The sequence below is a fragment of the Hirundo rustica genome, chromosome 1 (assembly GCF_015227805.2).
Source record: "Hirundo rustica isolate bHirRus1 chromosome 1, bHirRus1.pri.v3, whole genome shotgun sequence".
In the NCBI taxonomy this organism is placed as follows: domain Eukaryota; kingdom Metazoa; phylum Chordata; class Aves; order Passeriformes; family Hirundinidae; genus Hirundo; species Hirundo rustica.
The window spans coordinates 120,078,451-120,101,449 of NC_053450.1; the positions used below are offsets into that span (position 1 = coordinate 120,078,451).

General features: G+C 38.1%; 1 protein-coding gene across 7 annotated transcripts in view; it reads left to right on the plus strand.

Moving 5' to 3' along the window:
- The window catches only part of TBC1D5 (TBC1 domain family member 5), a 317,128-nt gene that overhangs the window by 152,894 nt on the left and 141,235 nt on the right, over positions 1-22,999 (plus strand). For 6 of the 7 annotated variants that reach the window (XM_040072842.2, XM_040072823.2, XM_058421817.1 and 3 more), the window contains 2 exons: positions 7,522-7,588; positions 21,376-21,484. In XM_040072842.2, coding sequence (XP_039928776.1) covers positions 7,522-7,588; positions 21,376-21,484 — 176 coding nt within the window. Of the gene's footprint in view, positions 1-7,521; positions 7,589-17,779; positions 18,050-21,375; positions 21,485-22,999 lie in introns of those variants that run through there. The other variant, XM_040072849.2, reaches the window with a different exon arrangement.

Here is a 22,999-nt window from a genome sequence, read left to right on the forward strand (position 1 = left end):
AAAGGCAGACTCGCTGTGCGGGGGCTGCGCTGCGCGGGCTCCGGCGGGGTCCGGCCAGGTTCGGGCAGGTTCGGGCGGGTTCGGGCCGGGCCCGGCGGGTTCCGGCGGGTTCCGGCGGGTTCGGGCGGGTTCGGGCGGGTTCGGGCGGAGCAGCGCGGGGTCGGGCGGGCCGAGCCCGTGACGGGGGCAGCCGAGCCTTCCCGGAGCCGCCGGCGGCCGCGGCCGCCGCTTCCCAAACTCTGCAGCGCCCTCTGTTGGCACCGCGCGGCAGCGCCGCTCCCGGCCCGCAGCCCTCGCGCGGAAAGCCGCAGCTCCGCGTCGTTTCTCTTCTTAAACATCCGCTTTTTGTAGTAAAATCTCTAATTGCCGTATGTTTTCGGGATTAGTTCTCCCTCTATTTTCATTTTTCCCCCCCTCCTCCCCCTGCCATTTTGGTCTATCAGTGGACCCACATCAGAAAGCTTCAGTCTTAGGCTTTCTGTATTTTATTTTTTTCTTTGCTGCAGAGATCCTGAAGACTTTCCAAACTGCATATTTGGTGCTGTAGAAATACAAATTTCTGCTCTTTTGTAAACCTTTCAGTTGTCAGACTGTTCTCTTTCAAATAATAGAGGAGCTTGGAATCACCCATGCTAAAATTAAGAATTTATAACTGTATGGAACAGATGTTTTCATAAACATTTGCTATAATTAATTTCAACTAGGGGATTGAAGGAACAAAGCAGTTTTTCCCTCTTCAAAACTTTATTGCCTTTTCCCCATACAGCGAACTCAGAAATCTTTGCTTAATATTGTTAATGAAACAAATTTACTCCTCTGTTTGGTTTTCATTGTGAAAAAGGAAAGCTTAATTTGGACAAGATACGGGTCTTTGAAACGACGGAGAAATACCCTGAATTTCAAACATCGCATATAAAGGCTTAAGATACAGAGCATAAGTGTTTAGGTGCTCATTTCTGAGACCGCAGCTCTGTAGTGTCAATTGTGAGAGATGCCTACGTGTTAGAATAAATTTTATCCAGATCAGTCTGATGAATATCTATCTGTGGAGTAAATAGTACAAAGGAATTTTATGTCTGAAGAGCTGTGAACCTTGATGTTAGAAAAAGCAAAGAAATCTCATGGTATTATATATAGTTTTAATGCATAGTAAAATGCTTATTGTATGTTGATTACCCCTTTATACTCACAATAAAGGTCTGCAATCTGTTAAGCAATTTTTTTTTGTTGTTTGTATTATATGAGCAGCACATTTTGAATAAAATTATTTTTCCATATTTGAATTGTCACTGTTTGGGGTTTTTTTTGGGGGGGGGGAGGAGGACATTGTTCAGAATTTATATAGTTTAGGGGCAGCATTTTGATTTTATTGTGAAGAAGAAAAAATAACCATGCTTTATTGTTCTGTTTTTACGAGTTTTTGTATATTATATCAATATCATTTGAGGAAAAAAAAATGTTTAAAGTTTAAAAAAAAGAACAGCTTAATTGTTTTACACCTGAAAGAACCAGTGCAGCTGCAAGGATTTTTTTGAGCGAACTAGAATTCCTGACTGATCTGTCATCTATAAAGTGTGCAAAGAAAAATAGGTAGCTGTCATTAAAATTACATTTCAGCTTTCAATAACCATTTAATGAGTAGCGTAATTATATAAGTATGGTACCTCAAGTACTTCACTCAATAATTAAAAATAATCTCATCTTTAAAGTGAAAGCACTATAATTATTATTTGACTTAACCAGGACCACTGTTGTGATCTCCAGTGGCACCTCAGATTGTTCAAAGTGGTTTTGAAAGTATAAATTAAAATTGGATAAATCATTAAATTATTAAGCCTTTAAATATGCTGAAAATTAATATAGCATGGAATTTTGAAGTCATGTTATAAGAATTGACAACCTTAGACTGCATGCATAGATTTGTGTTAAAATTTGACTTGTCTCTAATCATAAAACACTACATTAATGATCAAGTGTTTATATCAACTTAAATTTTCACAACTGTTAAGTAAATCTTGTGTTTTAACAACATTTTAACCTTTGATTAGATTACAAAGGAAAACATTAAGCAGAGTGCAAACAGATCCGCAGAAGGATTTGTGTCCATTATGACACAGTTTGGTTACCTAAGCAGGATTGCTTTTATCACAAATTCCTAAACTGCCAGCCATAAAACCCTTTCATAGGTGACGCATGATTGGTAAATTGGTTTGCACTACATAAAAACACATGTGCCTGCCTACAGACATGCATGTGTGTGTGTATACATGCATGCAGAAATATGGATATATTTAAAGACAATACCTCAGTATCAAAGTGTATTTTCAAAAGAAAAAAAATCAGGGTTTGGTTTTGTTTTTTGTTTTGTTTTGTTTTAATTAGTAGTGCAGCCATCAAGCAAGGCCATGTCACTCAAGCTTCTTGTCTTCGTGGACTTGCAGCTGGTTATGACAGTATACCACCCCTTCTCCTTAAAAAGTCCACAGGAAATGGACTTAAAAAATCTCACAGGAAATTACTGTTTTCAAGACGTAATGAAGGAGACGAGGGAGAAATGTCTGATCCCTACATTCCTCTCCACATGCTTTTTTACTGTTGCTGAGCACATACTTCAGCTCAGTGTTCATTGTGCCTGGAGCATACCCAGCGTGTCTTCCCACCTGTGAATTGGGGCTTTGAAATTCTGTCCAGTTTCTTCTTATTACCTGAAGTGGAAACTGCACACTGCACCTTGAAAAAGCTTTTCTGTGAGAAAATAACCTATTGGTTGAGTCCCCATCCCTGGAGGAATTTAAAAGACATCTGTTTGTTTTAAAGATGTGGCACCTGGGGACATGGTTTAATGCTGAACTTGGCAGTGCTGGGTTAGTGTTAGGCATCGAAGATCCTACAAATCTTTTTCAACCTAAATAGTTCTGTGATTCTATCAGAGTAAATAGGCTGTTAAAAATAAAAAAATTAAAAAAAAAAAAAAAAGTGTGGAAGTTTCCATCAGTCTTCTTGTTACAATTTCTACACATAGTTTTCAGATAATCTTCAGGAAGTGAAGGCATCTTCCTTATTCTGGGTTCTCCCATTTTATGCTATGCCTATAATCTTAAATATGTTCTTGACAAGATAACAGTTACTACAAGTGACAAGCCCATGTGTTCTGGATGAATCTAGTACCCTAGCAAGCGTACAGTTTGCAAATCCTTCCCTATGCATCTCAGAAGTCTGAAGAAGCTAGCATTTGAAAGCTTCTTTTTTTTATTAGCTAGTGAAAGTGTCAATTTGGAGTTATACAACTTTCCTTGAAACAGCCTTCAGCTGTGTCTGGCAGTATCAGGTCCCAGCTGCCCGAGTGCCAGCTCCCTTTAGCCCTTGGTCTCTGTGCACAAGAACAGACTTCACTAAAGTGGGAGAAAGTTTTCATTCTCAGGAGAAGGAGTTGTTACAGTTCAAGAAGCAGCAATCCTATTAATTTTCAGGCCCTTTGGAAGGATACAGCCTTGTTTTATTATTGTATTAAAACCAGTAACTGCTCTAGTGCTGAAAGCCATACTTTTGATACAGGTGCTTGTTACAGTATTGCTCGCTTCCCTCTCTTTCCTCTGAAAGTGTGGCAGGATTTATTTTTCCTCTTGCTTGTGCATTCGAGGTTAGGAAAGCTATTCACAAGGTCCATGGCAGGGTTACTAGAGCATTCTCTGTTTCTTCAGCAAAACCCTTCTTCCCATAATTGAGTTTCAGAAGGAAATTAAAGATTAGGATAATACTGAATCAATCTTTTAAAGGGAACCACAATTTTTGTTACAAGCATCATGCATCTTATATTCATAACTGTTCAGTATACATCCCAATTTTATCAGAAATTTGGGTCATTATCAGTGAAGAAGATTGAAGTAGTATATCTGTTCTACTGGGAGTTCCACATCTTTCAGGAGGAGGAACTGGAACTTTCCTGAGGAGAGATGATCCAGGGCATGGATTCCCACAGCTTAATGCCATTAGTTAGTGAAGCAGCAGTCTCATTTGTCCTCTGTATCACTAACTATGGAAACTTGATAGGATTTGCTAAAAAGCCTTTTGGATAAAACTAGGTAAAATTTAGGAAGCCTTCTGGTAAGAAAATTAATATTTTGCTCTTTGCTTTATGATTTTTATCACTTTCAATTAATGACAACTTAAACATCTTTCAAGGTGTCATAACAGACATACCCATCTTAAAGGGGACAGAGGAAAGGAGCAATTACAGAAGGGTTTGTTCCATTAAATCTGGGTTTGAGAGCTGCATACACCTAGCCCTATCCAGTTTTGGTGGCTGCTGCTAATGATATGATAAGGCAGCAAAAGCAGCTCACACAAAAGCACCCAAGCAGTAACTTGTGTGATTATGAGATTTATTAACAATGGGTATACAATTAAAAATGCTAAACTATTTTGGCGATCATTTAAATAAAGAAAATTATTGTCTTCAGAATAAAGCAGGCTACGCTTAGTTGGTGAAGAACAGCTCGGTGGATGTAGCATGCCCTGGATCCCACCAGCTATGGGGTTCCTGGTGAAAGAACAACTATTATCCTTATTTTCTTTGCTAAGTCCTGTTCGCTCTTCAAGCAGGACAAATGATTTTGTTGAAAGATGATAAATTCCATGCATTTTTTGAAATAGTTTTAAAGTTCATTCTTCAGAAAAGTAGGAAGATTATGTTGCTGTTCTTGAAAGGACATATCTTTTCAGTATATCATCTTAGCATTGTGAATAAGGGTTTGGGTGTTTTTTTAAATCTGCCTAGTCTGGTAGGTGAATGCTTAGTTTAAGTATAAATGAAGTGCAGTTGTGCATTCAGGACCCATTTTGATGTGCTGTGTCCCTGTAGCACTTGCCCAGTATCACTGCACCTGGCCATATGGCTTTAACAGAGACTGAACATAGTTCAGTCATTTCTCTGAATGCTCAGGATCAGATGTGGAGATGGGTAATATATGAAAAAGCGTATTACTGAAAATTGTCCCAATATGGGAGACTATTTTACAAGATCCGAGAAAAAAAAATGAACAGATGGTTATTAATAACGGGAGGGTCGGCTCCTGGATGAAATATCTGGTGTTGTTAATTTAGTTAAATTTAGTAAACAAAAAGCAGATTGATTAAGTAGGATTTCCATTTTCAAAATAAATGGAGAGAGCTAATTAGTGAAATCAACTGGTCTGAGTGATTTCAGACTAAGATGTAGTAGAGGTTTGGGATTTATTTTAGACAAAGGTGCAAAAGTTAATAAAAAAACCCTGCATTCCAAATTAGATGAGAAAAGAAACACTTGGAAGTTCTATGCCAAAGTGAATGATTTAATATTTTTTAAGGAATGTCGGGAATAAGCAAAGATCTCAAGGAAATATAAAACAGCATGATCTGCAAAGAAGACAACATCCTGGATATCAGAAAATGTGGGGTTATAGCGACAATCAGCAAAAATTAAGTTGAATCAGATCATAAGATGAGAATTTAAATAAACTGGAAAATATTACTTGACTATGTAAAGAAGCTTGCTAGGAAAGAAAACTAGTACCATTCTGCAGTGTGAATGGACAAATGATACTAAATGTAATCTAGCTATGGTCCAAAAGGAAAAATATTTAATTTTCAGTAAAAATACAATTTCAGGCAAAGGCCTGAAAATAAATCAATAAAATAGATGGGAGTGTTGGGTATATACTGTAAATTAGCAGAGCTAATAATCTGGCTTGCAGACTTCAAGAAAATTGACAAATGCTGCTGCATGGAACAATTTTTAGTATTTTACAGTTCATGGCTGATGAGTAGAAATAGAATCTATACTAGGATTAACAGGGGGAAGAAAAGTGGCAGCAAAGCACCTGCATAGGCTGACCATTATCTGTGCAGGGCTTTAAAAAAGTTTTTAAGAAAGAAGTAAGAGAGAAAAGCAAAGCAAATGGAATAACTTTTATTGCAGGGAGGGGGGTTTTTTTGTTTGGTTTGGTTTGGTCGGTTGGTTTGTTTGTTTGGGGGTTTTTTGTGTGGATTTTTTGGGGTTTTTTTTGGGGGGGGTGTTTTGTTGTGTTGTGTTTTGTTTGTTTGTTTGTTTTGTTAAATGGTACATTGTGGCCAGCTAACCTGCTTGCTTTTCGAACTATGTGTTCAGGAAATACATTAGGTCTGTCTGGACCTCAGTAAAGCATCTGATGTAGTGCCACAGGAGAGTCTGTGGAACAGAAAGGATGGGGATTTGTGAAGTATAATAATTTTAGGACGAATACAGAGATGCAAATTTTAATGAAAGAATTCTTTTTAGTGAAGCTTGGGGTTGAACCAGTCTTATCCAATATTTTAATTTATTGTCTTGCCACAGAATGGGAGCTGATAGACTTTTTATAAAGTAAAATTATTGGAAGGTAATATCTAATGGCAGTGCAAATAGAGTATTCATGCAGGACTTTCTGAAGAAAAGAGGACTGCAAACAGCCTGACATTGTGTGAACTACGGTACTCCACTAGCAAGAATTTTTAGTGTAAGCTGAAAACTTTTTGTAAATAAAAAATGGAGAGTAAATGTGCAGGCATGTTTGGTTAAGGATGGCTGTGAAACTGCAGGATTGAGCAGCGTGACTGTCAGCTGTATCGAGCAAGATTTGTTTGATGGAGAAGAAAACCACTGTCCAAATTATCAACTCTGAACTTTTAGTATGCTGTCTACAGCTCCTGTCCCTCCTTTTCCATGTGTAAGAAGGACTGAGTTAAAGAAAATGGGGAATACAAAACCTCATTTAGAAAGAAAAGAACTTGATTTCAGTCAGCAGAACAGAGAACAGAGTTGTGTGGTGCTACCTGTAAATTAACTAAGGAGGCACACAGGGATATAGAAAAATTATCAAGCTAAATGACTGGGCAAGAATAAATTTGCTTTGAAAAATACATGACTCCTGGCTTTTAGCAGTCTTTCAGTAGACTAAGTTATAGAAAGAAAATTTCCTTGTAAACCTTGATTTCTAGCAACATCACTGTTCTATGTATCACAAACCCACAGGACGTAAAATAAGATGTTTGGCAGACATCTTAATAGGTACTTTCGGAGAAGCTTTGAACTTGTGCTATGACAAAACAAAACAAACAAAAAAAAATGGTATCACAAAGTCAGCTCATAATTTGTCACAAAATAGATGAACTTTTGTATTCTTTGACTTAATGTTGGTGAAGTCAAGCTCATCTACTTATATGGTATACTTCTATACTAGTTAAATTGTGTTTAATAGTTCGAGAAGGGCCTCAATCAAAACTTTAAGTGAAATTAAGTTTCAGATTTTCAGAACATTCAGACTCCAGTTTGAACTTGGAGGCTAGTTAAGATGGCTGTAACAATTTGAAGATGTAAAGTTGAGATTTGTCTATATAAGTTTTAGATGAGTTTTGTTGTAACTGAAGTTACCATATAAGGTAAAATCAGTTGCAGTTGTCATCAATATTGTGTTCATATCAGAGTTTGTCTTACAACAAAGGTGTTTTCTCTTATTTTTGTATTAGGAGGATCAAATGAAAATGGAAGCACACCCCCCACATCAGATTCAGATGGAACTTTTATTTCCTACAGGTTGGTCATTTTTTATATTTATTTTCTAATTTTAAGAAGGTTGATTATAATAAGAAGCATAATCATAATCTATTAAAGCAAAAGAACAGGTCCTATACTTCGGGAGGATTGTGCGATCTAAACTGAAACTGAACAAAAGAACATGAAGTATTTAATTAAGGAATAATCTGAAAATTTGCTTTGTGGATTATTGTGTTTTTTAGAAAGTTGTTCAAAATGCTTAACTTATGAAAGTACAAGATATTTGAAAGCCTAAACATTTTTAAGGTTTGGTTTTTTTGTAGGCTTTTTTCCTCCAAAGGATTTGATAAAGTTAAGTCACAGCAACTAAGATAAATGTTGAAATACTCAACTCACCAGTGATCAGCTTTCCGATCTTCTCCAAAGTAACTGGATCTATGGACTACGTGGAGCTCTAGTTCCTCATTATTTCATGTCAAAAGCCAAAGCCAAGATTATTTGACAGGAAAATAATATTTCAATTTTGTTGGCAGTAAATACCAGTTAAACTTTTTTCAGCAATGTCGTTGAGCTAGACTCTTGCTCGGGTACATACCAGAGGGTGTCTTGCGCTTGAAAGCACAGAAAGCTAATCAGCGGGGGTATACTTTCATCTTTCACCTAGCAAAATACTGACTGCTACAAAAAACCTTTGTCCTTGTGACTAGTAAATTAATAGTACGATCAACAGAAGGATTGCATCTGATTTTCATGTTTAAGTAAAGTAAAACAAAACAAGCTAACCACATGATTATTTTTGAATAATTCAGTGGACTATGTTGGTTGGCATTTTTTTCAGTTTTGGTTTGTGCTGTGCTGGAATCTCTACTTCAAAGAGGTGCAGGCAGGCAGGAGGAACCTGCCTGTTCTCCTTGTCCTGGCTGCAGCTGGCTGGGTGGGGAACGTTGCACCGTGGTGCAGGCAGTGAGCTGTGCTGGTCACGGGGAGCCTCAGGCGTGGGGGGGCAGGGAGGGACACAATGCTGGAGAACCTGTTGCATGCTGAAGACAGAGAGACTGCCAAGGAGAGCACAGAGCAAATAGCCTGGTCTTGAGGATGTTGAAAAGAAAGATTTTTTGTAAGGACGTAGAGGGAACAGCAAAGAGCTTGCTGCGATTCAAACACCCAGAGGAAGCTTCTGGACTAAGAGCAAGGTTGGAACAAAGGGTGTGCCTGCAGGGACAGAGTGGGACTGGGGTGGGTTGATTTAGGTATCCTTAAAATTTTCTGTATCCTAGTAAGTTGATTCTAATGAAACCTACTTTGTGATGATATAAAGCTATTCTAGGGTAGTTAGCATATTCACTTTGATATTAGGAGATCAATTTTAGGGTTCTGCATGACTGTTTCTTTTCATATTAGAGTTTTCTGCATGCAGCATACTTTCTAAGTTAAAAGAAGAGTCGAAAAATACCACCCAGGATAATCTTCATATTTTTTAGGTGAGAAGCATATGTAGATAGACCACAAATCAATATCTCAAAAATAGAAAAGATAGAATTTAAAGGGATCAGCAAAAGAAAGTTGAGAGCTCTCTCTGCCATTAAAGCCAGTAAACTTATTTCTGAAAGTCACGAACTCAAAAGCACCAGCTTTTGTACTGCCAAGTGGCAACACTTGAATAAGAAGCAGCTAGCTTTAGCTAGACTTTGGTTCCATGAGAGTGTGACCAGTGGAGCTGGGGTCTGAGCCCTTCTTCTCACCCCTGCTCTGCTCCACTCAGGCAGTAGCACTCATCTCTCAGGGAGCTAATCCAGGGAGCTAACCCAGGCCAACCTGTTCATTCTTCATAGGGAGAGCTTTCTGATGACTTCATTCTCAGTATCCTCCTGCCAAAGCTTCCCATGGTATCAGTGCCAATGCAGGGAATGTAGCTAGCATGGACAGCTAGAAATAAGTGGGAGGACATGGTACCTTTTCCCTAAGTCAGCCTAAACCTTAGCGGCTCTTTAATGCTCCACAGATTAAGTGGATGTAAAGGCTGGTCTTGGTATTTCTACATTCCTTAGTCCAAATATGACATTGGCTACAAGTTCCACTGAATAATCTTGTATTCTGTCAGAGAGGATTACAGCCCATCTTAGAAAACTGAAGTTAATTAGTCTTGCAAGAGGGGTCCCACGTCTCATTGCCGAAGTATTACTGATATAATTAAAGGCAAGATAGTAAAAAAGATATATATTGTGTGTATGTGTATTGCAGAGGTATATATGTATACATATATGCAAAAGTAACCTGTGACTTTTCATAGTTGGTAAGCTGTCACCATTATTTAGTAGCAGTGCTTGAGGTGTGAAATGTATATTTGTTGCTCAGTAGCAAGTAATTCCTATCATCTAATGAGACTGGCTGTAAATTTGACAGTTGGTTTGGATATTGTTTTGATAGTTATACCTCTGGACTGCACGTTAAGTAAAAATGAGCATCCAATACCTTATGAGAGATGAAAAGTGAATCTTTAACTGCCTTGAAAGGTAAAAATGGTAAATGGTTGTTATTTCTTTAAGGACTCATTAGAGATTTTGACTTACTTTAGGATGCTCTCAAGGAATATTGTTTTAGTAAGTTAGTAATTTGGTAAAACTAAAGATAGTCTTGTTTACCCAATGCATTTCAGTCTTTCATATTTGAAAGAGACCAGCTGATGAATTTTTGCCATAAAAGAGGCAAAGGTCTCTTTGGATCATGGTAGACGTCATGCACGCAGAAGGTTAATACATGAAAATTGTATTGAAAATTTTTGCTAAAACAAAAGTTGCTTTATATTTTTATCAGTAATAGGCCTTTACAACTTAATTAGAAGAGATGACTCCTAAAATATTTGAATATTAGTAAGTTTTGTTATTAAAGTGTTCTTAAAAACATTGGTTTTACCACAATAAAAAGTAAACCCCAGGAGAGGCTGCTTAATTCCCACATTTTCTATTTTAAAGCACAATTTGACACTATCCAGTACAAGACTCCAAGTATGTGTGTTAATAAAGGATGACATATCATTATTCGTTGATATATTTACGATGCTCCAGAACTATTTGTATAGTTTTATTTTTAATATGAAGGTGTCACCTTAGAGTTTGTGACTCTTGCTTGTGTTGATCACAGCACAGATTTAATGCTGCATGTGTTCAGATAATGAGCATTTCCCTTTAGGTCATAAAGTTTGTAAGTAATGTAAGCGAAAAGCACATGTGACTGACATATATTTCTAAATATTCTTTGAGTTTGTGAGTCCTGTCAGGTCATAGAGAATTTTCTAGCTGGTCTTTAGGCTCTGATGGAACTATTGTTTGTGTACTTGGGGAGAGGCTTTACTAATAAGAAATTACAAAAATCACTTCCTATGTCATCAAAATTGGAAGTTCACTATTAGAAACATTTGAACAAGGGTCTAGACTTATTATTACTTCCAGCTTTTAAATGTAAGAAACTTAAGGAAAATATTTGAGCTCTGCTCTACTGTATTATTTTACTGCTATGGTTAAAGCCTTTTTTGGATGTCCAAATGGGCTGTACTTCACTAAAAGTAAAAGGAAAATAGATGTGGGTCTTTAGTTTCAGTATCTGCAATGCAGTTCCACTGGAAAGTAGAAATACTGTCTTTCTCCTCCCTTCCCAAGGGCAGCTGACCTTCTCCTCGCCAAAGAGGTGAACCCCTTGCCAGCACATATGACTACAGACTATTACATTAATCTGTTTAGCCTCAGTACCAGCTGCTTGCATGTTTTTAATTATCTTATTAGATGGTATAACAGTGACCTATGAAATAAAATGAAGGTGAGTATTTTTTAACTTTATTTTACAGGCTATTTTTCTAAATATATTTTAATGACCTAATTATGACTTTTAGGGGGAGCCATTGATGCAGACATTCAATTTGGCTGATAGAGTTTAACATCTCAAGGACATTTATTTTCTGTCAAGGTGGATTCATACATTAATACTGCTTCTAATAAATATATAGCCTAAAAAACCTCACTTTTCATACTTGTGTTGTTAACTTACTCTGTGATTCAGAGACCCATGACTGCTATGTTGGATAATTTTTAATACATCTCTGCAAATATATGTAAGTTTAATTCTTACCCCATGTATCAAGATAAAGTTCTTTCCTCTGTGGCTTAAATTCCATGATAAATGATGATTGCTCAAAGCTGTGGGTTGTATAGACAAGGTGTATTCCTTCTTCCACTCATATATCAAACAGGCAGAGGATCTAGTATAAGAAAGACTTTTGTATTCCATTTTTCTCCCCCTGGCTTCTTACAGATTCTGCTTCCCAGATGTTTCCTTCCTTGATGCAGAAAGACAATGTGGTCCTGCTGGCTGAGGCGTTTCTTGCGTGCCAGCCAACTGCAGGGCTGACACTGAGCATCAGGAAGAAAGACGGCAAGGGGTGCAGGCTGTTCCTTCTTGGTTCTTGCCCCTTCCAAAAGTGGTGCTGAAACCAGTTGGGATGCCCTTTGACCTGTGGCTTTTGATGGCAATTGAGCCAGAAGTGGCTACATAGCCTCTGTACTTTCACGTTAAACATGCTGTGAAGATGTGGCAACTTACATACCTCCCTCCACCTAATGAAAAACTGTCTTAGTCTATTAGGAAGCAGCCCTTTTCCATCTACACAAGCCTATCTAGTCTTGTTACTTTATTGTTTTCATTTTAGGTCACTCCTGGGCAATTATAATCTTATTTTTCCTGATTTTGCTCACTGTATGTCCACATGTAATCAAGAGATGTAACAAGCTTGTAAAGAACAAGCTTGTTTCTATGGGTTTTTTGATTATTTTGAAATAAGAAAAATTGGGTACAGAGGGCAATGCAGTGAAAATTTCACTGCCATGCCACTCCACAAGGAGAATTCACAGCACTTGTATCCTTTCTCTCTTTCCACAAGGAAGTAGTAAAACTGGCATCCATGTTTATTTTGTCTTATCCTAAACCATTTGCTAGGCGCTGTTCCAGTTGATGCCATTTATGTGTGAAGAGGCCTTTTCAGTATGAGTTAATTTTGTCTGGGAGCGTGTAAATTCTCTGCTTGATTCTTCTGAAAGATCATGTTCATAATGTGCTAAGAATCTTTCTCTGGATCTGGTAGTCTGTGCCAGTACTCTCATTTTGTCAGTGTTTATGATGTTGCACTGATCACAGGTTTCCTCCAACAGGCTTTTTTTGCTCCAAATCCTGGAAGATCACTGTCATACCTATTAAAAGCTTAGAAGATTTCTGATTTTCTCTGAATTCTTTTAAAATTACTTTCTTTTATTTTTTCCTTTTAAGGAGACTTACGTAATTTCCATCTCTATCAAATTTATGTTACTTACTTCTTCCTTCCATAGCTGATCCTTGCTGATTTCTTTGCCTGGTGTCCTAAGGAATTGGCAAAGCATATCATAAGACAAGGAAGAATAAATTGTCATCAAGGAACTGAAAACCTATATTCAGTAACCTTTTCTAAGATGCAAACATTTCAACATGTAAATGGTGGATTTTTTTTAACATTTCCAGTGAAAATTATATTACTTTCTGAAGACACAGAAATGGTAATATAGACTTGCTTTCTGGTTTTATTTAATGTAATAGGGAAAAGCAGATTTAAGACATTTGCTTAAAGCTTGAGATGCTTTTGACAGAGAATCAGAAAGGAAGGATTGAGTTACCAACGTCTTTTGTTGGTAGAATGCTTTTTTTATGGACTGGCTGCAAGAAGGAAAGACTTAAATTGTGAAGAGAGACCATGGAAGAGAGAGTGGTAATTTTTTAAAATCCATGGAAAGCCAGTGAAAATTTTAGTTCTCTCCTAATTTATTCTGTTGTATTTGAAAACCAGCATATATACCGCTGACACTACAATCAACTGATGCCATATTTTCCCCTACTAATATTCAAAGTGGTTTTCATTATGAATATCTTTTACTTTTCCACTCACAGTAATCTCCAGACTTCCATGGCAGTTGGGAGATGTGACTGAGGACGGGGGGGAATTTTCAAGAAGGCTAAGGAGGATGCAGGGAAATAGGCCAGTTAGCCACACCTTGGCCCCGGGGAAGATGGAGAAGCAGGTGATATGCTGAGGGCTGGGAAAAGGACCTGAGGCTCCTGGCAGGCATCAAATTGAACATGAGTCACCAATGTCCCCTTGCAGCAAAGAAAGCTAATAGCAACCTGGGGTGCATTAGGAGCGCTGCTGCCAGCAGATCAGAGTTAGTAATCCTTCCCCTATAATCCATACCTGGAGTGCTGTGGCCAGTGCTGGGCTCCCTTCTCAAGAAAGACATGGGCATACTGGAGAGTGCCCAGAAAAGGGCTGCTAAGGTTGTGAAGGAACTGGAGCAGCTCTTCTCTGAGGAAAGACTGAGAGAGGTGAGAATTTTCAACCTGGAAAAGAGAAGGCTCAGGGCATCTTTTTGAAGTCTGTGAGTATCTAAGTGAAGGGTAAAAGGGACAGAGACACAGGCTCTTTTCAGTGACACCCAGCAACAAGATCAGAGCTAATGTGATCTTACAAACAGAAGCACATGAGGTTCCACCTTAATATCAGGAGGCGCTATTACATCTGGTTTTTAGTTGGATGATTTGTAGAGCTATAGGTTTTAACCTCCTAGAGGAAGCTCTTACGTTTTCCTTACTGAGTGCATGTTTGTGTAACAAAGCTGCATGCATGTGACCACACACAATTCACAGAGCTCTGCCTAACTGTGGGTATGAGCAGAAGGGTAAAACAACAGAAGGGAACTCTGTAGTCAGGAGAAGTAGGAAGTAAGTGTTCTACATGTACATGCAAAGGATTTCAAAGGTATTGGAGGATTTAAACCAGAAAGCTTTGACCTTGCAACTGGCAAACTCAGTTACAATACAAAAATAAAAACAGTTGAACATAATATCTACATTTTGTCTCACCGTTCTGTAAATGTATGCAAAAAGTAATGAGTAGAGGGAAATGTGCTGGTGAAATTTAGACTTTGAAAAGACTGTAACAAGAATTTTTCTGTAGAAGCTGAACTGATAAAGGGCTGGAAATTATGTGCTGTCCAAAGGCCAAACCTGGCCCTTTGGCTGAGAGACGCCAAGGCAAAGTGTACAATTTGGAATATGGAGAAAGATATCTTGGGTTTCTGCATCAGACCTAGTGCTATGAGAAAGGTTGTGGGCAGAGCATCCTGCTGCCAGTGCAGCCTTATTTCAGTTCCCTGAACGGTGCTACACAGACACTGGTACTTAAAGAGCATAGCTAACTAATAACTTTATTTGCTGGAATGTTTGCCTTAAGAAAGTGATTTTACCTTTCTTCACACAAGCCATTTTAACTGTATGTCAGCCAAAAGCAGATGAAACCTGAACTGTTTAGAAAAATCTGCCCTTTGAATGTTCAGCCTCCCAGCAACACAGCCATGCATATTCACACTTACATGGCTGTTAGCTCTGCCACGTATCCTGAGGCAGGACTTTGAGAAACAGAGGAAAATACATGTATTTTCCAAGCAGACTGATAAGCCTTCACATTAAAGCTGTCAAGTGGATTTTCAGGGTAGCAAATAAAAATCTGTTTCAGAAACGGTTTTTTTAGAAACTCTACTTCTTATTACTTGATACTACCTTTCAATTGAAGGGTTTTTTCCTGTTTCTATAGAATTAACTCTGTCTTTATTACATTCCTGGCAGCTGCCTCACTTTTTTCTCTAAAGTTGATTTTATGACATAATAAATAATACAAACTATGCATGTTTCTTGGATTTATGCAGTATGTTTGAAAGGAATTGTTGCCTCTATTTAAATATTTAAATATAGGTACTTGATGTTCCTATCAATAAAGATCTCATATTGCAAAACATATGACACAATAATTTGAGAATTGGTTTTCTTTCTGATGACCTGTTCGGAAGCCTGTTGCTTCATTGAGTGCCCCTGAGGAGCTGAGTTTGGGTCTCAGTATTTTAAAAAGCACATTCTGAAGATGAAAACCAGTATAAAAATGTGAAATTGGCTTTTCTGGAAGCACACATGCCATTGTTTTAAGATGATTTTGCCAATACTAGCAGCACTGCTCAAGAATTTTCTTTGGATCTCTGTGAGACTATCCATTTTATCCTTTAATGTTGGTCTAGAGGATGGAATAAGCTTGAGATTTAGATTGAAATCCTAAATATGTATGCAAATGTTTCAGTAGTATAGCAGTATTCTTCCACAGATTGAGGAATATTCTTTATTATCTGAATGTTGTTGTAAATATCAAATTGGTCTTGTTTCTTCAAGGACTCCAAAAAGAAGGATTTCAAAACTTGTCATGAAATATTTCAAAAATACACGAGGCAAAATAATGATACCCACTATCTGATGACCCAGTAGATACTGGTTTCTTTGTTAACTGCAGTTTCACCTGAAAGTGAATTATGGACAGTAATATTTACCTGGTAGATCTGAGGCCCTGCAGTCCTAGAACTGAATCTTTTGCCCATTTTTAGTGACATAGATTGTAGTTCCATGTGGTTCTTCACATTTTTACATTTCTGTGGTCTTCTATATGATCTTTCTCTGGTCTTTCTATAGTGTCATCAACAGAGTTTTGGTGTTGTCTGAACATGATAGTACGAATATACTTCTTACTTCAAAGTTTTAGACTTGGCAGGATCTCCATTTATACATTTCACCAGATTCATCCTCTAAATCAGTAAATGCAGAAGCTAAGTATCAGTGATTGCTGTCTGTGCTATACCAGTGTCCCTCAATTGTATTTCTTCCTCATCTGAATGAAGTATGTATTTTGTAAGGAGCCTTCATGGGTTACCATTGCATTCTTCTGCTTATCTATGCTTGATGTATTGGTTTTACCGTTATGCTGCAGGTTGAAATTTGGCAGCAGAGCCAGAGGCAGGTGTTCTGCTTCTGCCTATCAGTGGAATAAAGTCTTCATTACCTCTCCCCAACATGTACCAGCTCAATGTTGCCTCAGTAAAGCTCTTGGAACTATTTGAATTTCAGAATAATTTCCCAGGAATATTATTACATTATTGATGCTGTACATTGTGAAAGAGTTTATAGTTGCTTGTTCGTCTATTGATGAGCAATAGTGGGATTCCAGTGACTTTTACTAAGACGTTAGAGATTCTCATAACTTTTCAAGAATGCTATTTAAGTGCATGTTGCTATTTAAGTGCATGTAGAATTTTACTTAGACTTTCTCGTGTAAAGTCCTGCTTGTTGTGATCTCTACTAACAGTCAACTGAAAGTGACATTTCTGTTCCAAACTTCAGGCTTCTGTGTCTGAAAATCTGATGCTTGTAATTGTCCTAACAAGAATCATATCTACAAATCATATCCTCTTGAAAAGAAAGAAAGACTTGTGTATGTGGTTTGTTCAGAGGTCAGCCTCATTTCTTATAAGAAAGAAAGTGTGTCTTAGAGCAGACCCCAGTATACAATTCTTTGGCAGAGAGATTTAAACTCTTGTGGTTATGACATAAGTGCATGTTTCAAAAGATGGAAAGGAACTGATGAGAAGTATGAACAAAACTTGCCCCTTCATTGATTTGCCTGCTTTTTCTTTCATACATATTGAGCCTTTTTCCTGCTTCAAAGTAATGCAACTGTCCCTAACTCATGCCAGTAGATACTTAACATTGGACAGCTACTACAGAGATAGCGCATATGAAATTAAGTTTCTTAAAGAACTATTACTCCAGTTATTTCTTTCTCATTAAGGACTGGGTTGGTTTGGCACAGCCTGGTTATTGGTAGCAGGGGTGGGCCACAAAGGTGAGAAACTGCTGGGAGTTTCCACCATGTCTGGCAGAGCCAATCCCTGATGGCTCTGAAGATGGACATGCTGCTGGACAATTAGAGATGCTGGTAACACCTCTGTGATAACATATTTAAGAAGGCAATCAAAACAAAATGGAGCATGCACAGTTTTTCTTATAGAAAGAGAAGAGGAGGAGGTGAGAACATGTGAGGGAGAACAACATGGAGACACCAAGGTCAGTGGAGAAGGAGAGGGAAGAGGTGCTCCAGGTGCTGGAGCCGAGATTCCTCTGCAGGCTGTGGTCAGGCTGTGGTGAGACTGTGGTGAGACTGTGGTGAAGCAGCTGTGCCCCTGCAACTCACGGGGATTCACGGGGATCCACAGAGGATGCAGAGATCCACCCACAGCCTGTCTAGGAGGTGCCCACATCAGAGTGGGTGGATGCCTGGAGGAGGCTGTGATCCAGTGGGAGACCTGGCAGAGAGAGAGGGCCCTTGCTTCCAGGCTGGAGTAGCCTGTCCTTGGAGGATTGAACCCCATGGAGAGACCCGCACTGCAGCAGTTTTGGGATGAGTGTCTGCCCGTGGGAGGGACTCACGTTTGCAGCAGGTGCAGTTTGGCTGCTGCCTGTGAGAGTGGACCTGCGCTGGAGAAGTTCATGGAGAACTGTCACCTATGGAAGGGAACCCACGGTCTCACAGGGGAAGGACTCCTCTCCTGGAGCAGCGTAAGAAAACCTTGGATGACAAACTGACCAAAATTCTATGCCCTGTCTCCCTGCACTGTCAGTGGGAAGGAGTGCGGGGTTGGGGCGAGAAAGGGTGTTTTAAAGGTGTCTTTTACTTCTTATTATCCTCCTCTGACTCTGCTAGTAGTAAATTCTCTTTGCAACTTTAAGTTGAGGCTGTTTTGCCCTTGAAGTGTTTTCTCCTGGTCCTTATCTCAACTCAACTCATTTTTTTTTTCCTCCTCTGCCCAGCTGTGGCAGGGGAGGGTGAGCAAGCAGCTTCTGTGGGTGCCTGGCATTGGGCCAATGTCAAACCACGACAAGGTCTTATATATATTTATTATTATTATCAAGACTTTACAACATGCGCAATAGTACATTAGATAAGATTCTCAAATAAGAATTTAAAATTAAAAATATTTACAAAATAATCAGAAAACATTAACATTGACATTTGCCTTTAATTGTACAGTCTACAGGTGGTATAATACAGGCTCATGCATTTATTTCTTTAGTTTGATTAAAAGTAAATGCATGTGCTTATTCACAGTTTAGATGATTCCAATTAGCTCTTGAAGTCCTTCACTTCAGTGAAGCGAATGGAATGTGGTAGACTTGAGTTCCAATCTTCATTGTTCATTTCATGTTGGCTGATGGGTTTTCTGCAATCCTGGGTTAACAAGCTTTTAGATATTATTTTATGTAGCAGGGCTGTACAATTTTAAATGTTACCTTTTTAGAATTGATTGCTTGTTCATATTATACAGTGTTACCACTATTAAAAGTCTCTAGAATTGTAAAGCTTAATTTATTAGTCTTCATTCAAAATAGTTGAGAAATGAACAGTGAATGCTGTTCAGAAAGGATTTTAAATATCATTCAGCTCTACTAAAACTGAGGCAGATTTCAGCTTCCAAGTAATTTCTTTTTCAGTTGCTTATAACTTTTTTTGTGATCCTAACAGCCAAGGGGGAATGCAGAGGAGATAGGATCTTGCCAAATTTCTTTTGGCGGTTTTAAAAGTAATTTGGTTCAAAACGTGTTTGGAATTGCATTTCATTTTTTTTTTAAAGGCATAATATCTGCACTAATACAATTTCAGAAGTGTTGAAATTACTTTCTTACTGTGTAGCAATCACTTCCAGCAGCTGGTGAGAAAAATAACCTGAAGAGTTTCTTTCCTCTCAGTTCTTTCTTTTCACAGTTGCGCTAGTTGAAACCTTTTGCTAACTCAGCTGACACACTGGCATTTTAAAAGACATTGTGGGAATGTCATCCACTTGCAGAGCAATATGAATAGCTTCAGAGTCTGACCTGTTGTGTTCACAGGGGAATGTGTCACTCTTGAAACCTAGCTACCTTAGGGAGGCGGCTTGGCAGGAGTTATAAAGGCCAATGATGCTACAGAATTTACAATGGCAAATGAAGAATATTATAAGTGATAGGAACAGGAGGGTTATTTAGATAGACATAATATACTGTAGTTACTGAAGTATAAGTGACTGTGAAAGAAAGGCCCAGATTTTTCTCAAGCTGTGTCTGCTACATACCATACGTTGTATTTAAAGGAGACACAATCATGGTAAACAATCGTAGGCAGCTCCCTGCAGAAGGTAGGGCTGTGTGAGAGACAAGGAGACAAAAAATGACCAGGTAATCTTTCTGACTTGGAGATTGGGGGATGTGAGAGGAATGAAGGACGCTTCTCTACACCATTGGAATGGCTTGCTGCTTTTTGGTCACCTGGAGTTACTGAAGAAGAGCTGGGAGAAGCCAAAGGGAGCCCTAAACCCTGCAATCTAACACTGCTGTAGTCATCTTTGTTCTTATCTAGAATACCTTCACTTTTCAAAGGAATTAATAATCAAGACCCAGAAGTAAACACTTTTTTCTTTTAAAGAATATGGTCCTACCTGAAAGGTGGTGCATTCAGAAACACAGGAATTCGGGTCTCAGCATGAGTCATGAGCTCATTCCTGTCACAGAGGAAGAAGGCCATTATTTTTTGGCTTGCCACGTCCATTCCTCTACAGTTCCTAGCAACTATACCTTATAATTCTGTTTTAAAAAACTGATTCTTCCCAACTCAGCTTAAAAGGCTGAAAACTATCTAACTTATTCTTGCATATATTTAGGGCAATTTGCAAAACCAGAGTTTGCTGGTATTTAGTATAACCCGCTCTGTGACCCTCCTTAGCGAAGTACACGTGGTGAGATCTTTGCCTGGAGTCATAATAGTAGTTTCCCTCTTCCTGGTTTCATTTGGGCTCCCAGGGAGAAGTAATAGTCTCCCTTGTGACAGGGGGAGGAGGAGACGTTCACCTTAAGGACATGCATTGAAAATAAATCTGAAACCCATTTCCTTGCACATAACCCAGCTCCTTACCTTGAAATTGCCCTTTGTATTTTAGAGTGGCTGCAGAAAGTCTGTTAGCAAGTCTTGGGCTACTAAGACTATAAGCTGGCTTAAACTGTTCTTGAGATTCATTTCAGTAGAAGTTGCAGGGAATATAGGTTTAATTCTTTTATTCAAACTCAGTAGATGGTTTGGGACAATTAATTTCCAATTGTTTCCCAGTAGAGCAGATTTACTTGTATATTAATGAGGCACAGGTGTTAGGCCCCTGGTGCCTGCATGCCTGGGAGGCATATTTAGGTTGTTTATCTAGTCAGCCATAGGTACTGCAAGGTACTCAAGCTTGCCTTTAACAGTTTATACAGTGAGGCTTTTTAATTTTTTGATGTTTTTTTTAAATTTGCTAGCACCTGTTAAAATTTTAAAACTGATCATGTAGAAAGAAGTAGGAGTGATTTCAATAGTAAATAGCGCTAAATGTTAAAGAAAGTCATCTTCTATGATGCTTAACTGCCCAGCTTGACATTAAGAAGGAAAGAAGGTTCATTTAAGCCAATACGTCATGTGAAGAGCTAATACAGTCAACAGTGTACTTTTCTGTTGCATATTTTTGGAATAGGTACTTCTTTGTCTACAGCTGAAACATGAATGTGCTTATATTAATATTCATTTTTCTTGTTTATTCACTGAACTGCAGTACCAACATTTTAGAGGAAATGGAATAGCCTCCATAGACATTATGAATTTCAGTAGCTGGCATAATTATAGCGATCTACATATTCATTAAATCCAAAGAAGAAATGTGTCCAAAAAAACAGCCATGCGTTTAGAAGTGGTACACAACTAAATATATACATTTCAAAAAGTTGCTTTCCTCTGCTTATCCAAAATTGCGTAGTGTCATATAGTTCTTAAATAAGCTAAGGCTTTTTTTTGTTTGTTTAAATGTTCATTCCTCTTGCTTTTGCAGTAAAGAATGGGAAGAACTATTTGTAAACAACAATTACTTGGCAACTATACGGCTGAAGGGGATTAATGGGCAGCTGAGAAGCAGCAGGTTCCGTAGTGTTTGCTGGAAGGTAAGAAGAGAAAATATTTATTTACAGTTTGTGGTTGCAATATATCAACACATTACCTGATGCGCTGGAAGATTATTGATGCAAAGAATCATGAATTTTCCAAGAGACTTCATCCCAATGTTTTCCTACTCATTTTTATAATTCATAGGACATTCGCTAACCACATTGAGTTGCTTTAAAGCTGAATTGCAGGTAATAGAAAAAGAATCCTGGGAAAGTGTATCTTTGTGCTGGTAATATGCTTAGAATTGAGTGCCACACCGCCATCTCTCCTCTCACTATCTGTGCAGGAAAGTCATGCACTGGAAATAGATAGGAAGTTAGTCTAAAAATTATGGTTTTGTGGAATTTGGGACTGCTTTAAAACCAGTCTGATGCTTCTGCTAGTTGGTTTTCCCAGTAGAACGAGAAAATGAAGACCAATCCCTGTTGTAAGGACTGGATGGAGAGGGAAGCAAGGTCTTCCAAAAGCACAACAGCTCCTTGGGGGTTGGTTTTTGTTTTTAAAGTAGCAAGGAAAGGAAGAAAGAAAGAAAGTGAAGTAATACTGGGTTGCTCTATAAAGTCCAAACAAATTTTGCTGCAATGACAAGTCTTCTGTTCTGCACTAACTCTGAGAGTAGAGAAATTTTTTTCTAGTAGAGTTACTGTGTGTCAATGCTGATTATTTAAATTACCTCACTTGGAACTTCTCAACCATCACTTTGGCACAGAGACCTATAAAAAGAAATTTAAAATACTCCTTATATATGGATGAAAGCGAAAGTTTGAAATTTGAAATATATGTAGCATTGAAATAGTTTAAAGTTAATGAAAATATTTTATTCAGCAGGCCAAATGAATATATGCCACCTGCATTGTTTTACCAGTTTGGGGTTTTTTAAGTCTCTAAATTAGGAGGCCATAACTCAAAGCCCTGAACTAATACAAACATCAAGTCCTTCCTTGTCTACTAATTAAATCAATGAGTGGTTTTATTTTAGGAGTAAGGCAAGGTTTATTTGCTTATCCCAATATGCATTCAGCTTTGTTGTTAAGTTCTGAAATTTTAAAGGGGTTTTTTTTGTAATTTAGGAATGTTTTCTGTTTGTCAGTACTTCTGTTTTTCAGTATTACTGTTTCTTAACACTTTACAATGTGCAAATCAAAACATCGAAAAAGCAAGAAAATACTGGGGTTTTTACTTGATTCAAATGCAATTAAATCGTATTTTGCACTGCATGTTTCTTTCTAATCCTTTTTAAAGAGACATGAAAAAACTTAGATGTAGGCATTCTCAAGGATTTTCTGCAAAACTGACTCTCTTAGCTGTCTTGCAGAATTCTAGAGCATGTTTCGTTTCTTGTATTGGGTATATCCCTCGGTGCTTAGTTCCTGCTCTGCATTTGTGGTTCATTTTGGCACGTTGCATTAGGTCATCAGTGTTACATAAATAGCTTTAAGTTTTGTATATTTTTTGTCACATCTTTCCATTTTGTTTCTGCCTTGGAAATCACCATCAACTCTACTGAAGCT